Raw genomic sequence first — 17,127 nt, 5'->3', positions numbered from 1 at the left:
AAAAACTCCCTTCAACTACTACTCTCTGTCTCCTGTTGCTCAACAAGTTCTTTATCCATCTAGCTAGAACACCCTGCACACCATGTGACTTCACTTTCTCCATTAGTCTACAATGGGGAACCTTATCAAACACCTTACTAAAGTCCATGTATATGACATCAACAGCCCTTCCTTCATCTATCAACTTGGTCACTTCCTCGAAGAACTCTATTAAGTTGATAAGGCACAATCTCCCCCGCACAAAACCATGTTGCCTATCACTGATAAGCCCATTCTTTTCTAAAGATAAATAGATCCTATCTCTCAGTACCCTCTCCAGCAACTTCCCCACCACCGACATCAGGCTCACTGGTCTGTAGTTACCCAGAATATATCTTCTACCCTTCTTGTACAGGGGGGCAACATGAGCAACCTTCCAGTCCTCTGGGACCTCACCAGTATTTAAGGATGCCACAAAGATATCTGTCAGGGCCCCAGCTATTTCCTCTCTTGCCTCCCTCAGCAACCTGGGATAGATCCTATCCAGTCCTAGGGATTTGTCCACCTTAATAACCTCTAGCATACCCAACACATCTTGCCGATTTATGCCAACGTGATCCAGACTAATCAAGCATCTATCTCTAATTTCAAGATTCATCATGTTCCTCTCCTTAGTGAACGCTGATGCAAAGTAATCATTCAGAATCTCACTCATTCTCTCAGGTTCGGCATACAGCCTTCCTTAATTATCTTTTAGTAGACCAATCCTTTCTCTAGTTACCCGCTTGCTTCTTATATAAGAATAAAATGCTTTGGGATTTTCCTTAATTCTGCTTGCTAAAGCTATTTCATGACCCCTTTAAGCCCACGATTCCTTGTTTAAGACTTGTCCTACTCTTCCGATATTCCTCCAGGGCCTGTTCTGTTCTCAGCTGCCTGGACCTTATGTACGCTTCCCTTTTCCTTTTGGCTCGTCATACAATTTCTCCTGTCACCCATGGTTCACGAATTGGGGCACAGACAGACAGGCTTTAACCTCACACATTCAATGCCTTATCTGAGCTGACATGGCACCTGCCGTTGTGTGATTTTTAACTTTGCACACCCCAGTCCAACACCAGCCCCTCCAAATCATTTTAAAAGATGAGAGGCTGAACAATCAGGTCTTTTTCAATGTATCATTTCAGCTGCATCACACTGTAAACCTTTACTAAAATTTCTGTGTCTTACAATTTTATACTCCACAACCATCTGATGAAGGAGCAGCACTCTGAAAGCTGTTGGACTATAACATGGTGTTGTGTGATTTTTAACCTTGTTTTTTATGGGGGCGTGGGTGGGTGAGAGAACGAGAGAGAGACGGAGGAGGAGGGATGTCTGTCTGCAGGCTCTTGGATTTTTCTGCTCTGATGTTCTTTGTAATAAGAGCTTCTTAACACTCTATGGCTCAACCAGAGAGTTGCTGTCAGGCAGAGTTTCCTTTACTCAAAAGATTCCTCAAGCCATTCACTCTCAAATTCTCCCTTTTCCTGATTCTAAAAAAAGGAACATTATAATTGCACAGTTCCATAATCTCACTTCTAATTTTCAAGTTGCAAATCTTACGTTGTATTCCAGTTATAGACATCCAACTTCTATTTCAGCTTGTAGTCCCAAAAAGAAAATAACAACTCACAAAGAAGCATGTTCTTCCTTAGTTAAGACATTTGCACTTCACACTTCAGTTCTGTCCTTGCCTCCATGAGTAAAACTACTTTCTGGCCTCTAATCAGCCCTACTCGTCCTTTTACGAATGAATTGCCTGTAGAAGGCTTTGGGATTCTCTTTTTATATTAGCTGCCTGTCTCTTTTCACATTTTTTTTTGGTTCACTTCTTTACTTTGTCATATCTCTTCCGAATCTTAGTCTGGTTTGCAATTGCATTTACTGTATATACTCGAGTAATAGTCGATCTCATGTAAAAGTCGACCCCCTATTTTTGGCCAAATAACCTGGACTTTTCCACACATCTCATGTAAAAGTTGACCCTAGTTCTTCACAGGAAAACAGGTCAACATTTATGAGTCAGCGTGCCAGCTGTTACATGCTGCTCCAGCTCTCCCGTCTGCGGGTTATTCCGCACCACTCCCGGTCTTCCAGTTCACTGGCTGTTGTGTTCCGCTCCGGGTTTTCAGAATTACCATAATTCATGTTTTTTCCTTATTCGTTTAGAGATCAATTTGGCTTCTGCTAATGATACAGTATGAATTTCAGCCCCTCAAAAATAGTATCCATGTAATAGTCGACCCCATAAATTTCTTCAGCCTCATATTCCAGTGGTCCAATGTCTACACTTGCCTCTCTCTTACCTTTTATATATCAAAAAAAGCTCTTGCAATCTTTTTGTATATTACTAGCTAGTCTACCTTCATATTTCATCTTCACCCCCTCTTATTGCGGTTTTTAGTTGTCCTCTGCTGGTTTTTAAAAGCTTTCCAATTCTCTGGCTTCCCACTAATCTTCACTTCATTGTATGCTTTTTTTTGCTTTTATGCTGTCCCTGAATTTCCTTGTCAGCCATGGTTTTCCTGTCCTCCCCTTACTACATTTCTTCTTCCTTGGGATGAATAATTTCTGCTGTGTTTCCTGAATTACTGCCAGAAACTCCTGCCATTGCTGCCCTATTGTCATCCCTGCCAGGGTCCTCTTCCATTCAACTCAGGCTAACTCCTTGCTCATGCCTTTGTAATTATCATTACTCAATACTGTTACATCTTATTCCAGCTTCTCCCTCTCGAACTGCAGGCTGAACTTTATTATAATATGGTCACTGCCCCCAAGGAGTTCCACCACTTTAAGCTCCCTAGTCACATCTGCCTTAATACACATCACCAAATCCAGAACTGCCTGTTCCCTGGTGGGCTCTACCACAAGCTGTCTCAAAAAAACCATCTCATGGACATTCCACAAAACCCTTTACTTGGGATCCACTACCAACCTGAAGAGTGAAGATCCCATGATTATTGCAATGGCGCTTTTCCTACAAGGCCTTTCAATCTCTTGATTTATTTTCTTCCCGACATCCTGACTACTGCTCGGACATCTGTACCTAATTCCCACCAGGATCTTTTTAGCTTTGTAGTTCCTCATCTACCCACACAGATTGTATGGCTCTATATCACTTTTTGCTATCAACTTAATTTCATTACTTACTAACAAGACAACATCCCCTCTGCCCAACTGCCTGTCCTTTGACAGGATATCTTTGATTAATTTGACGTGTTTTTTTTGATTTATTATTGTCACATGCAATAGTGAAAAGTATTGTTTTTATGTGTTATCCAGACAAATTACACCTTACATAAGTACATCAGGGTAATTGAATCAATCCGAACAAATGAGAGATCCGTTCATACGTTTTATGACAGCGGGGAAGATGCTGTTCTTATATCTGTTATAGAGTCATAGAGATGTACAGCACGGAAACTTGTCCAACTCGTCCATGCTGACCAGATATCCTAACCTAATCTCGTCCCATTTGCCAGGACTTGGCCCATATCTCTCTAAACCCTTCCTATTCATGTACCCATCCAGATGCCTTTTAAATGTTATAATTGTACCAGCCTCCGCCTCTTTCTCTGGCAGATCATTCCATACATGCACCACCCTCAGTGTGAAAAAGTATCCCCTTAACTCCCTTTTATAACTTTACCCTCTCACCTTAAACTATGCCCTCTAGTTCTGGATTCCCCACTCCAGGGAAAAGACCTTGTCTATTTATCCTTTCCATGCCTCTCATGATTTTATAAACCTCTATAAGGTCACCCCTTAGCCTCCAACACTCCAGGGAAAACAGCCCCAGCCTATTCAGCCTTTTTCTAAGGTTCCAATCCTCCAACCCTAACAACATTCCTGTAAGTCATTTCTGAATCTTTTCAAGTTTTACAACATCCTTCCAATAGGAAGGAGACCAGAATTGCACGCAATATTCCAAAGTGGCCCTAACCAATCACCTGTACTGCCACAATATGACCTCTCAACTCCTGTACTCAATACTCTAACCAATAATGGAAAGCATACCAAATGCCTTCTTCACTATCCTATCTATCTGCGACTTCAATTTCAAGGAACTATGAACCCGTACTCCAAGGTCTCTTTGTTCAGAAAATTGGTATGTGTTTTCAAACATTTATATCTTCGGCCTGATAGAAGAGGGTGGAAGGGAGTACAACAGAGGTGGGAGGGTCTTTGATTATGTTGGCTGATTTCCTGAGGCAGCATGACGTATAGACAGAGTCAATGGAAGGAAGGCTGGTTTCAGTGAAGGACTGGGTTACGTGTATCCTTGGTTATTTGGTTCCCAACTCTGGTGCCCTTTGGTGCTGAAGAAGGCTTACTTAAGGTTGAGGAGGCAAGGATCAGACAGGGCCTTAGAGGCTTACAAGATAGTCAGATACGAACTGAAGAATGGACTTTGGAGAGCTAAAAAGGGGGAACTGAAAAAGCTTTAGCAGATAGGAATAAGAAAAACCCTACGCGGCACAGTGGTTAGCACTGTTGCCTCACAGCGCCAGAAACCCAAGTTCAATTCCCGCCTCAGGCGACTGACTGTATGGAGTTTGCATATTCTCCCTGTGTCTGTCTGGGTTTCCTCAAGGTGTTCCGGTTTCCTCCCACAGACCAAAAATGTGCAGGTTAGGTGAATTGGCCATGCTAAACTGCCCGTTGTGTTAGGTGACGGGGTAAATGTAGGGGAATGGGTCTGGGTGGGTTGCTCTTTGGCGGGTCGGTGTGGACTTGTTGGGCCAAAGGGCCTGTTTCCACACTGTAAGTAATCTAAGCCATTCTACACTTATGTGAGGAACAAGAGGATGGTTAGAGTGAAGGTAGGGTCGATCAGGGTTAGTGGAGGGAACTTGCTTCTGGAGTTGGAGGAGGTAGGGGAGGTCCTTAATGAATACTTTGCTTCAGTATTCACTGCTGAGAGGGACATTGATGTTTCTGAGGACAGCGTGAAACAGACTGATATGCTCAAACAGGTTGATGTTAAGAAGGAGGATGTGCTGAAAACTTTGAAAAACGTAAAGATACTTAAATCCCCTGGGCCAGATGGGATATACACGAGGCGAAAGTAAGGACTGCAGATCCTGGAGATCAGAGTCAAGATTAGAGTGGTGCTGGAAAAGCACAGCAGGTCAGGCAGCATCCGAGGAGCAGGAGTCCTTCATCAAGGATGAGGCTGGGAGCCTCCGGGGTGGAGAGATAAATAGGAGGGGGAGTGGAGAAGGTAGCTAAGAGTGCAATAGGTGGATGGAGGTGGGGATAAAGGTGATAGGTCAGAGAGGAGGGTGGAGCGGATAGGTGGGAAGGACAATTGGCAGGTAGGTCAGGGCATGAGGATAAACTTAGAAAACATAGAAACATAGAAAAAATACAGCGCAGTACAGGCCCTTTGGCCCTCGATGTTGCACCGATCCAAGCCCACCTAACCTACACTAGCCCACTATCCTCCATATTCTGGATTAGTGGTGCTGGAAGAGCACAGCAGTTCAGGCAACATCCAAGGAGCTTCGAAATCGACGTTTTGGGCAAAAGCCAATCATCAGGAATAATTTCTGATGAAGGGCTTTTGCCCGAAACGTCGATTTAGAAGCTCCTTGGATGCTGCGTGAACTTCTGTGCTCTTCCAGCACCACTAATCCAGAATCTGGTTTCCAGCATCTGCAGTCATTGTTTTTACCACTATCCTCCATATGCCTATCCAATGTCCGTTAAATGCCCATAAAGAGGGATAGTGCTGAGAGCTTCAGGGCAGAATACATAGGTTACTTCAGGAAGCTAGGGAAGAGATGGCTGCACCTTTGGATATGACCTTTGCACCTTACTGTCCACTGGAGTAGTGCCAGGTGATTGGAGGGTGGCAAGTGTTATTCCATTGTTCAAGAAAGGATATTGAGATAATCCTGGGAATTACAGACCAGTCAGTCTTACGTCTATTATTGCCAAAGTATTGAGAGGATTCTGAGAGAAAGGATTTATGATTATTTGGAAAAGCATAGTTTGATTAGAAATAGTTAGCATGGCTTTGTGAAAGACAGATCATGCCTCACAAAACTTATTGAATTCTTTGAGAATATGGCAAAACACATTGATGAAGGTAGAGCAGTGGAAGTGGTGTGGATGGATTTTAGCAAGGCATTTGATAAGGTTTCCCATAGTAGGATCATCCAGAAAGTAAGGAGGTATGGGATACAGGGAAATTTGGCTGTCTGGATACAGTATTGGCTGGCCCATAGAAGAGTGTTGGTAGATGGAAAGTATTCAGCCTGGAGCTCAGTGACCAGTGATGTTCCACAGGGATCGGTTCTGGGACCTCTGCTCTTTTGTGATTTTTATAAATGACTTGGATGAGGAAGTGGAAAAGTGGATTAGTAACTTTGCCGATGACACAAAGGTTGGTGGAGTTGTCGATAGTGTGAAGGGCTGTTGTAGGTTTTTTGTAACAGGACATTGACAGGATGCAGAGCTGAGCTGAGAAGTGGCAGATGGAGTTCAACCTGGAAAAGTGTGAAGTCATTCATTTTGGAAAGTCAAATTTGAACGTAGAATACAGGGTTAAAGGCAGGATTCTTGGCAGTATGGAGGAACAGAGGGATCACAGAATCCCTACAGCATGGAAACACACCCTTCGGCCCTACAAGTCCACACCGACACTCTGAAGAATATCCCACCCAAACCCACCCATGGTGGGCAGCACGGTGGCACAGTGGTTAGCACTGCTGCCTCACAGCGCCAGAGACCCGGGTTCAATTCCCGCCTCAGGCGACTGACTGTGTGGAGTTTGCACATTCTCCCCGTGTCTGCGTGGGTTTCCTCCGGGTGCTCTGGTTTCCTCCCACAGTCCAAAAGATGTGCAGGTTAGGTGAATTGGCCATGCTAAATTGCCCGTAGTGTTAGGTAAGGGGTAAATGTAGGGGTGGGTTACGCTTCGGCGGGTCGGTGTGGACTTGTTGGGCCGAAGGGCCTGTTTCCACACTGTAATCTAATCTAATCTAATCTAATCAAAAAAAAACCCATTCCCATTACTCTACATTTACCCCTAACCTACATATCCCTGAACACTATCGGCAATTTAGCATGACCAATTCATCTAACCTGCACATCTTTGGATTGTGGGAGGAAACCAAAGCACCCGTAGGAAACCCACGCAGACACAAGGAGAATGAGCAAACTCCACACAGACAGTTGCCCGAGACTGGAATCAAACCCAGGTCCCTTGTGTTGTGAGGCCACAGTGCTAATCACTGAGCCACTGTGCCACCCCTTGGGGTCCATATCCGTACATGCCTCAAAGTTGCCACCCAAGCTGATAGGGTTGTTAAGAAGGCGTATGGTGTGTTGGCTTTTATTAGCAGGGGTATTGAGTTTAAGAGGTGCAAGGTTATGCTGCAGGTCTATAAAGCCGTGGTTAGACCACACTTGGAATATTGTGCCCAGTTCTGGTCACCTCATTAAAGGAAAGATGTGGAAGCTTTAGAGAGGGTGCAAAGGATATTTACCAGGATGCTGCCTGGACTGGAGGGCATGTCTTATGAAGAAAGGTTGAGGGAGCTAGGGCTTTTCTCATTGGAGCGAAGAAGGATGAGAGGTGACTTTATAAAGCTGAACAAGATGATGAGAGGCATTGACAGAGTGGATAGCCAGAGACCTTTTCCCATGGTGGAGATGTCTAACACAAGGGGCCATAATTTTAAGGTGATAGGAGGAAGGTTTAGGGGAGATGTCAGAGGTCGGTTCTTTACACAGACAGTGGTGGGTGCATGGAATGCACTGCCAGCAGTGGCAGTAGAGTCAGATACATTAGGGGCATTTAAGTGACTCTTGGATAGGCACATGGAAGATGGTTCAATGAAGGGAATGTGGATTAGTCTTTGAGTAGGATAAAAGGTCGACACAACATTGAGGACCGCAGGGCCTGTACTGTGCTGTACTGTTCTATTATTCTAAGGCTTAATACTCGAAATTTTGACTTCTCCACCTCCTGATGCTGCCTGGCTTGCTGTGTTCTTCCAGCCTCCTATTTGTCTATTTCTGATCCTCTTGTAGCCATGCGTCTGTAATGCCCACAACATTGTACCCACCAATTTCAATCTGTGCTACAAGCTCATTTACCTTGTTCTGTATACTGCGTGTATTTAAAGTATTTATGTCCTGTGCTGATTGCCCCTCCTTCCCTGTCTCATTGTTGTCCCCTTATCTGCTGTGCCTGAAGTTAAATTCCTGAGTCTTTCCATCCTACCTATTGTATACTTGTTCTGGAAACTTTAAAAACATCTGATGAGCACCCTTTCTTTAACTTCTTCCATAATTTTTCCATACAACTGTACCCATCAGTCCACTATTTAGTTTGAAGTCCTATCCACTGCCCTGGTTATGCAATTCGCTAGGAGTCTGGTCCCAGTGTGATTCAGCTGGAACCTGTACCATTGGAACAGCTCCCTCCTTCCCCAGTACCAATACCAATGTCCCGTGAATTCGACCATTTTTATCCCAAATCAATCTCTTGAGCCACGCATTGACTTCTTTAATCTTGTTGACCCTGTGCCAATGAGCTTGTGGCTCTGGTGGTAATCGGGAGATTATTATCTTTTTGGTTCTGCTTTCTTATTTAGGCTCAAGCTGCTCATGTTCCCTCAGCAGAACCACTTTCCAATTTCTACCTATACTGTTGATACCTATTTGGACCACAACAACTGGGTCTTCCCCATCTACTCCTGCAATCCAGATGAAATATCCTGCTTCTAGGCATCAGGCACGCAACATAGCCTTTGGGACTCTTGATTTGGCGACAGAGAAAGTGTCTATTCCCTGACTCCACTATACCTGATTACAACAATATTTCTTTTTACTCCTCTCTCTCTCTCGAATGGCTCCCTGTACCACAGCACTATGGTCAGTTTGCTCATCCTCTCTACTGCCCCCAATCTCATCCACACAGGGAGCAAGAATCTCAAACTGGTTAGACAAGTGAGGCCGAGGCTTCTTCTGATCTCTCTCCCTACTTCATTTGCAGTCAACTCTCCTGTCCCTGACCGATTTTGTGGTAGTTAATCTAAGGGATGTGACTGCCTCCTGAAACACAGTGTCCAGATGATCTCACCCTCCCTGATGTGTTCCAAAACTTGGACTCCAGCTCATCAACTCTGAGCCAGAGTTCCTCAAGCAACCAACACTGCTACGGATGTGGTCAATCCAAACCAGAACGGGCCTACCAGCTCCCGTAAGTAGTCATAGAATCATTCAGCACAGAAACAGAACATTCATTCCAACTCGTCCATGCCAACAAAATATCATAAAATGAACTAGTCCCACTTGCCTGCGTTTGGCCGATACCCCTTTAAACCCTTCCCTTTCATGCACCAAATAGGGCTGTGTCTCACTTCAGATGTGATTTCTCATTCCTGACCTTATCCCTCTGTTCCTCAATTCTAAAGACTGCACCAAACAATAAAATTACACATTTTTTTGTTCTTTAGGTCTAGTCAAATAGTTTCTGTCCCTTTACTTGTCAGGCAAGGCCTTTCTCCTGTACTGCAATGCTCTCCTTCATCAAAATCAACATCGCTCCCCATTTTCTTTCTTTTGTAAACACTTAATCCAGGAATATTTAGCACCCAGTCCTGATCTTTATTGAACCAGGTTTCTGTTCTAGACATAACATCATATTTCTAATGATTTGGAGGTGCCGGTGTTGGACTGGTGTGTACAAAATTAAAAATCACACAACACCAGGTTATAGTCCAACAGATTTATTCTGAAGCACTAGCTTTTGGAGCGCTGCTCCTGCATCAGGACATCATATTTCTACACAGCAATCTTGGCCTGTAACTCGGAATCATATTTACTATATTCCATGCATTCATGTATATAGCTGAGCTTGATGGCAGGGTTCAGAAGCCCACAGGGAAAATCCTGCTAAATGTTTTGGTTCTGTTTTCTGTTTCTGCCTGGCAACAACTTTATGTGTAGCATTTTGAAATATGACCAACATAATGCCTTACCACATTTGCTTTAACTATTTTTTTCTCAAACCTTCCCCTCCATTCTCAATTATTGAATTGAAATACTGAATAATTTACTGTCACATGTAGTCAATATAAGATACAGTGAAAAGTGTGTGCTGTCGCTGTACATGGGCACTATTCAAATTAACTCAGAATAAAGTAATTTTAAAAACTTAAACAGAGTCCAACTTTTCCTTCTCTTATGTACAGTCCCACTCCAGGCTACAGCAGCCCAAACCATATTGCCTTGGATTCCAGCATCTGCAGTTTGTTTTTGTCTCACACCATACTGCTGCCTGGGTCCTGCTCCAGGCTTCTCAGCCCACATCATGCCACCAGGCACCCACTCCCCGCGGAAATGAGACTCCTGCGCCAGGCTTCACAGGCCAACCGACCGACTCTGTAGCCACGCTGACCATGATTTATTCTAGTCTAGAAAACAAAAGTACTGTGTGGTTTGTAAGCATTAATTGCATAAACAGAGATCTATAACCTTGTCTAGGTAGGCATTCATCATGTGGAAGTTGAAAAATCTGATCAACCACAGAGGATGCCGCAGCCAGACTGGGTGCTGTTATGGCATGACGTTCAGATGCACATTAAAAGTACATGTTCATTTTTGCACTAACAGGCACAAATTTCAACAATAGTCATTGTGTAACAATCAGGAGGAAAAGTGATTTTGTCATCGAGACTGATCCAGATTATGATGATTTTCATTTGATTTTATTGTCACGTGCACTCAAGTACAAAAATACAGGAGGGCAAAAGTGGGTACTGCAGATGCTGAAGCAGAGTCAAGATTAGAGTGGTACTGTAAAAGCACGGCAGGTCAGGCAGCATCGGAGAAGCAGGAAAATCGACGTTTCAGGCCAAAGTCTTCCTGATGAAGGACTTTTGTCCGAAACGTCGATTTTCTTGCTCCTCGGATGCTGCCTGACCTGCTGTGTTTTTCCAGCACCATTCTACAAAAATACAGGAGTACAGCGAAACGTGTATGTCACCACCTACAAGAACCTAGGTACAGAATCTTAAGAACAAGGTAGAAAGGAAGAACAAAGTTAAAACTTAAACATTAATTATGTGATAGTTTAGTTATCAAGACTGGATCAAACTATACAGTATTTCAAAAACTGGATGTTGGAAATGGAGTATGTAAAAATAGATTGTGCGAGAAATACTCAGATGGTCAGGCAGCATCTACTAAGAGAAAGTCAACAAACTGGTTTTTCCTTAGAATCAGAGAGTTGCACAGCATGGAAACGGGCCCTTTTAGCTATTGTCTCTGTGCCAGTCATCGAGCACCTATATATTTGAGTCCCATTTTTCAGCACTTGGCCCATAGTCTTGAATGTTCTGACGTTTTAGGTATTAAATGTTGTGATGATCTCTTTTAAACAGTAAGTTCCAGATACCCACCATCCCCACATCAAAAAATTCTTCCATACATCCTCTCTAAATCTCTTGTCCTTTACCCAATCTATGCCCCTGGTTACTGACCCCTCTACTCCTGGTACATTTTTCTCCCATCTACCTTCTTGATGCCAATAAGAACCTTGTTCACCTCAATCAAGTCCCTCCTTAGCCTTTTTCTGTTCTAAGGAAAACAACCCCAGCCAATACAGTCTCTCTTCATAGCTGAATCACTCTAGGCAAGGTAACATCTTGGCAGATCTCCTCTGCACCCTCTCTAGTGCAATCACATCCTCCCTGTAGTGTAGTGACCAGAACTGCACACAGTTCTCCAAGGCCTAACTGTTATATACAGCTCCATCGTATCTCCCAGTTTTCCTATCCAAAGTCTTGGATATGCACAACAAGCGTCCCTCTGATCCTCTGTACATTCTAGGGTCCTGTATTTAATATGTACCCCCTTGCCTTGTTAGTCCTCCCAAAATGCATTAACTCTCACTTTTCTAGGTTAAATTCTATTTGCCATCATCTGCCCATCTGGCCAGTTCACTTAAATTGGCCTATACTCCAAGGCTTTTCTCCACAATATTTACCGCACCATGAATTCATCCTTTTGGAGGCAGAAAATGATTCCAAGTCTCGAACCCACCTTTTATAAGCGGATTATGCTTGTGTGGGGTGGGTCACATGCCCTGATGTGACAGCCCTTTATTTGGCCTGGAGACAGGTTCAGCAGCCAACTGACAGTCAATAGGTGTCCAACAAGGCACTAGTGCTAGAGAACGCCTGAGCAGTATCCTCGGAGGATGGAGAAAACCCAGCCCCACCAAGGCTTTTGGAGTCACTGGACTATGGCCTCGATCCAGACCAGCAGCAGAAGCAAATATATTCCCAAATGTCAGAGCCCCCTGAGGCACTGCACAGCCATTGGCTAAGAATGGAGACACTCAGCCAGCTTGCGAGGACTTTTGAGTGCATTAGGTATTTTGTTGAAAGAAGTGCCAATCTCAAGCGAAGCCCTAGGTAGTAGAATGTATGCAGGCATTACGCACAGCTGTACAGAGGATCTATTCCACACTCTGTAACCAGTCAGTGGCAATAATGGTGCAGGGATATATGCAAGTGGTGGAATCTAGAGCACCAACCTTGGGGTGAGATGGTCACTGAAGAGGACATTAGGATTATTATTGGTTTCCTAGGTTCCCTGAGGGGGAGCATCCAGATAGCTGGGCCGAGTGATGATAGCAGTGGCCTTTGGAGGTTCCCCTGTGGGCATCTGCAGAATGAGGACAATTATCAAGTTAATCTCAACCATAGGCAGAAACAAGTGAGCAGGCTGCTTTCCCCTCCCCAAAACCCCAAAGGGGGACACCATGTAGAAGTGGCCAAGTAAATGAGCCACCACATTTGGCAAATCTTTGAGGGGGTGGTCAGTGGGATGTCTTCCAGCCTGTAACTGTTTTTCTTTCTAAACACCATGTAAATATTGTCCATATGAAGCTAAATATATGACTGTTCCTTTATTGATGATGGGACAGGAAAAGAGGAATGAAGTGGAAGGTGGGCAGAGAGTCATGCAGTGAGGGCTCACACATTAGACACCACACCTTCAAGGGAATTGCTTGAAGAAGCAGAGTGAATATAGCACTGTTGCTGGCTATGGGGGTTCAGTCAAAATTAGCCTAAATCAGGTGATCCCTGATGTTGGCATCCTGACAAAGCAAGGGGTCCAGCTGCCTCTCTACAGGCAGGGTATCTCAGAGTTCTGCATCATCCCCCTCCATCTTCTCTTTCATGTACAGCTGCTCTCTCTATGCTGTGTCGTTCCAGAACGGCACCTCTTCAAGGTGAAAGACTGTGTTATGCATCATGCAGCAAATCACCACGATGATCGCAAGTCTTGCAGGAGGCACCGTCTAACTGGTCCAGGATTCGGTACCATGTTCAGAAGTCTGATGGCCTGCTCAATAGCTGCCTTAGTGAATTGAGGACTTTGTGTCTGTCATCTTCCTCTCTCACTTTCAGAGAATCAAGAAGCTATTGTTTCAGATTGATTACCTTTTACTGCAATACAAAAAAGCATCATTTTGTTCACTGAGCTGAAATGCTGGACGGAACTCTAGAGGTTCTGCTAACAGGTCCTGTGTCAGCAGGCAATGTGACCCATGACTGCATTTTGAAGGCGACAACAAATTAAAGGACTGCTATCACAGGGCCTAATAAGGTTGGAGGCCCACTGCCAATCAAAGGGATGGTAGCTCATCAGTGCCATCGCTGTCACTGGCTATTTCTGGGACTGCAGCTGCATAACAGAGGTCACTGATGGCTGATGACCTCGAAGACAGATAAGTGAGGTTGTGGGTAGACAGGGCCTAAGAAGCAGGCCCCAGATATTGAGAATATACAGGGGTTGGGACAAGAAATGTCACTGGCACAAGGGAAGATCACATTTGCCAGGGCTTCCCCTCTAGTACAAAGAGACCCGATATAGGAGTACCTCACTGCCCCAACCTGCTTTCCTGGAGTCTGCCAGGTTTCATTGGGTGATCTCTCCATGTGGTGAAATGCACTTGGGCTGCTGGAAATATGTTTATGGAGGTGGAATGTGGCACTTAATTTGCCACCTCATTGGCTCGAATGGGATGAGTAGCTCACTTGTCACCTTTATTTCCAATGACAAAGTGATACTTGTAGTGGGATGATGCCAAGCACACCAATGACATCCTTATGGGCTGTTTTGCTAGCCTTTTCCCCTCCCAGTCTATTTCAAAAGGCTAATAAGACTCATCTCATTAACTCTGTTTCTCTCTCTGGAGATGCTGTCAGCCTGCTGTATACTTCTGACATTTTCTCTTTTAATCTTTATTCTTTCTCATGGGATGTGGATAACACTGGAAAGGTCAGCATTTGTCACCCAACCATGATTACCTTTGAACTGAGTTTCTTGACAGGGCCGTCTCAGACAGCAGCTAAGAGTCAACCACATGGCTGTGGGTTTGGAGGGTAAAGACAGCAAATGTCTTTCCCTTAAGGACATTAGTGAACCAGACGGGTTTGTACAACTATCGATGATGGTTGTCACGGTCTCCATTACTGACACTACCTTTGAATTCCAGGGTTTTTTTCAATGAATTTAAATATTAACAGCTGTCATATTACAGCGCATTAGGGGAAAGTAAGGACTGCAGATGCTGGAGATCAGAGTCAAAAAGTGTGGTGGTGGAAAAGCCAGGCAGTCAGCATCCGAGGAACAGGAGAGTCAACGTTTCGAGCATAAGCTCAAAACGTGGACCCTCCCGCTCCTCGGATATTACAAATCATTAGTCTGGGCCACTCGATTACTAGTCAAGTGACATTCCCACTATTTTACTGTCCTTACACGGAATTTCAGTTATCCAGTCTGGAATAAATCATGGTGAGGATATGAAGATATTCTTTTAAAAAAGGCAACCTAATAACACTCAAATCTTCAGCTCTCTCTTGGTAGTTGAAGCATGCCAGTGGTTAACTCAAGCTGGTGAAGTTTTATTGTGCAGTCACTGAGCCAAATCAGAAGCAAGGTGCTGGAGCCATTTGATAAGCAGTTTACTTATGGGTAGCAGCGCAATGTAATGACACAAGGCAAAAATTACACAGCAGATTGACAGATATAATTGAACACCGACAAAAAAAACTACAGAGGATAGCCAAAAAAGCTTGAAGGACATTCACTTACAATGCTTCAATGGCTTTGGATCTTTCTGACCTAAACATCGCTATCTTCTTTATTGGAGAATAGCAAGGCATTCACATATCTTGATATTACACTTTCCCTTTGTATTTTCTACAGGATTGGTAATCGATAAGGGTGGCACCTTTATGTACAGTTAGATATTCATGGTCTGCATAGTAATATCCAGTTTTCCTCTTGCTTGAGAAACATTGTATTTTGTTGGCAATCAGTTTTCAATTGATCTCTGGCAAACACTATAATACAACAATGAATGCACAAACATATTTGTTAATAGACCTGTGCATTCCCAAGATCATTTTTCTCCTTTTATCTTTACAAAGCTGAAAGAATCAGCAAAGCTTTATGCCATTTACTACTGACTTTAGGATGGCCAGATTCTTACTGCAATGCTTAAATTTTAAGACACAAAATTAGTAGGCGTTACATACTTCCTTGGTTAGAGTGGTTGCAATGAATGTCTGAGTGTGCAGATTTTGCAAGAATGTAGAATTTCTCAGACAGATTAACACACCCTCTGTCTGTTGTTCCAGTGCAGAATGTAGGTGTTCAGCACTGCAGTAGGTTTATGTCATTAGTTTGAATTCACAGACTTTTGGAATTGTCACATTGCAACCAGGTGTTAGACGTGGCTCAATGGTAATATTGTTGATTCAAAAGCCATTCCAGAGACCTGAGAAGAAAATCTCCAGGGCAGGGACTGCAGCACTGACAGAGACACTGCCTTATGGATCAGATGATAGAATGAGAAACTATCTACTGTCGCCAGCAGAGATGCAAAAGGCCCATGGTGCTATTGTGAAAACAAGCAGCATACTTTCTCTGGGGTGTCCTGAACAATGATTATATCTTAATCAACATGACTACAGCTGACTATTACTTTATTGCTATTTGTGTAACCATGCTACATGTAAACTGGCCGCTACATTTCATACTTAACATTTTAAAAATGCTTCAATGGCTTTGAAGAGCGGAGGGATCTCCTGAGGCTGAGAAAGATCATAATAACATAAGAACTAGGAGCAGTACTAGCCTATCCAGCTCTTTGAGCCTGTTCCATCATTCACCGTGAAGTGTCATCTCACCTGCAAACCACCACATCTTCCACAGTTTCTGGTAGGTTTCCTTGCCTGTCTCAGGTCTGCTCCTCCAGAAGGTGAGTAAGTCAGGCTGGGTCAGGCCGGGCCTCCCCACGGTCAAGTCACCACGAGGTCAGAGTTCAGGGCTGGGCTGGTCTGGCCTCCTTGGGGACAGGTCACGGCGGTAGATTCCTTGCTTCTGGTTGGTCTCGGGAGTCAGTGGTGCGAATCTGCTGCTCCCTAAGGTGAGTGAGTCAGATTGGGTCGGTCTGGTCCTCCCCAGGGTTGAGAATTGATTACTGACTTCAACTACATCAATGGAGGTGAGGTGGAGACAGTCAACAGCATCAGGTTCCTAGGAGTGACAATAACCAACAATCTGTCCTGGATCACCCACATCAATGCGACGGTCAAGCAGGCAGCCTAGAAAATTTGGCATTTCCATATCTACCCTCACCAACTTCTACAGATGTACCACAGAAAGCATTTTATCCGGGTGCACAACGGCCTGGTACAGCAACTGCTCTGTCCAGGACCATAAAACACTACAGAAAATTGTGTTCACAGCACAGACCATCATGCAAGCCAACCTCCCCTCCTTCTACACTTCTGGTTGCCATGGAAAGGTTGCAATCATCAACAAAGACCCCTCCCACCCTGGTACTATGCTAGGTGGTGGCAAAGTAGGACACCCCACGCAGAGCTTGTCTGCTCCACCTGTTCTTCTTCTTCCTTTCTTTTTTTTTTTCTCTTTTCCTCCTCATAATGCTTTCTTTCTTATTCTCCTTTTTTTATCTTCAACTCCAGCCTGTGGTGACAATTCCCAAGCCTCCGGCAACAATTCCTGACCTTCGGTGAGCAACGACCTCTATCCTCCAGCAAC

The 17,127-nt window shown here is 44.2% G+C and overlaps 1 protein-coding gene across 5 annotated transcripts in view; it reads right to left on the bottom strand.

Moving 5' to 3' along the window:
- LOC122558814 (MICOS complex subunit mic25-a-like) overlaps positions 1-17,127 on the bottom strand; it is a 541,522-nt gene that overhangs the window by 140,992 nt on the left and 383,403 nt on the right. The window contains exon 8 of one of the 5 annotated variants that reach the window (XM_087994067.1): positions 10,335-10,454. The exons of the other annotated variants lie outside the window; for them this stretch is intronic. Within the exon in view, the coding sequence (XP_087850193.1) occupies positions 10,350-10,454 (105 nt within the window). The 3' untranslated portion in view covers positions 10,335-10,349. Of the gene's footprint in view, positions 1-10,334; positions 10,455-17,127 lie in introns of those variants that run through there. 5 annotated transcript variants of the gene reach the window in all.

The sequence above is a fragment of the Chiloscyllium plagiosum genome, unplaced genomic scaffold (genome assembly GCF_037043375.1).
Source record: "Chiloscyllium plagiosum isolate Xiang-an unplaced genomic scaffold, Cpla_swu_hap1 HiC_scaffold_14, whole genome shotgun sequence".
NCBI lineage: Eukaryota > Metazoa > Chordata > Chondrichthyes > Orectolobiformes > Hemiscylliidae > Chiloscyllium > Chiloscyllium plagiosum.
The sequence above is the reverse complement of the archived record's forward strand: the minus strand, read 5'-3'. Positions and strand labels throughout refer to the sequence as shown.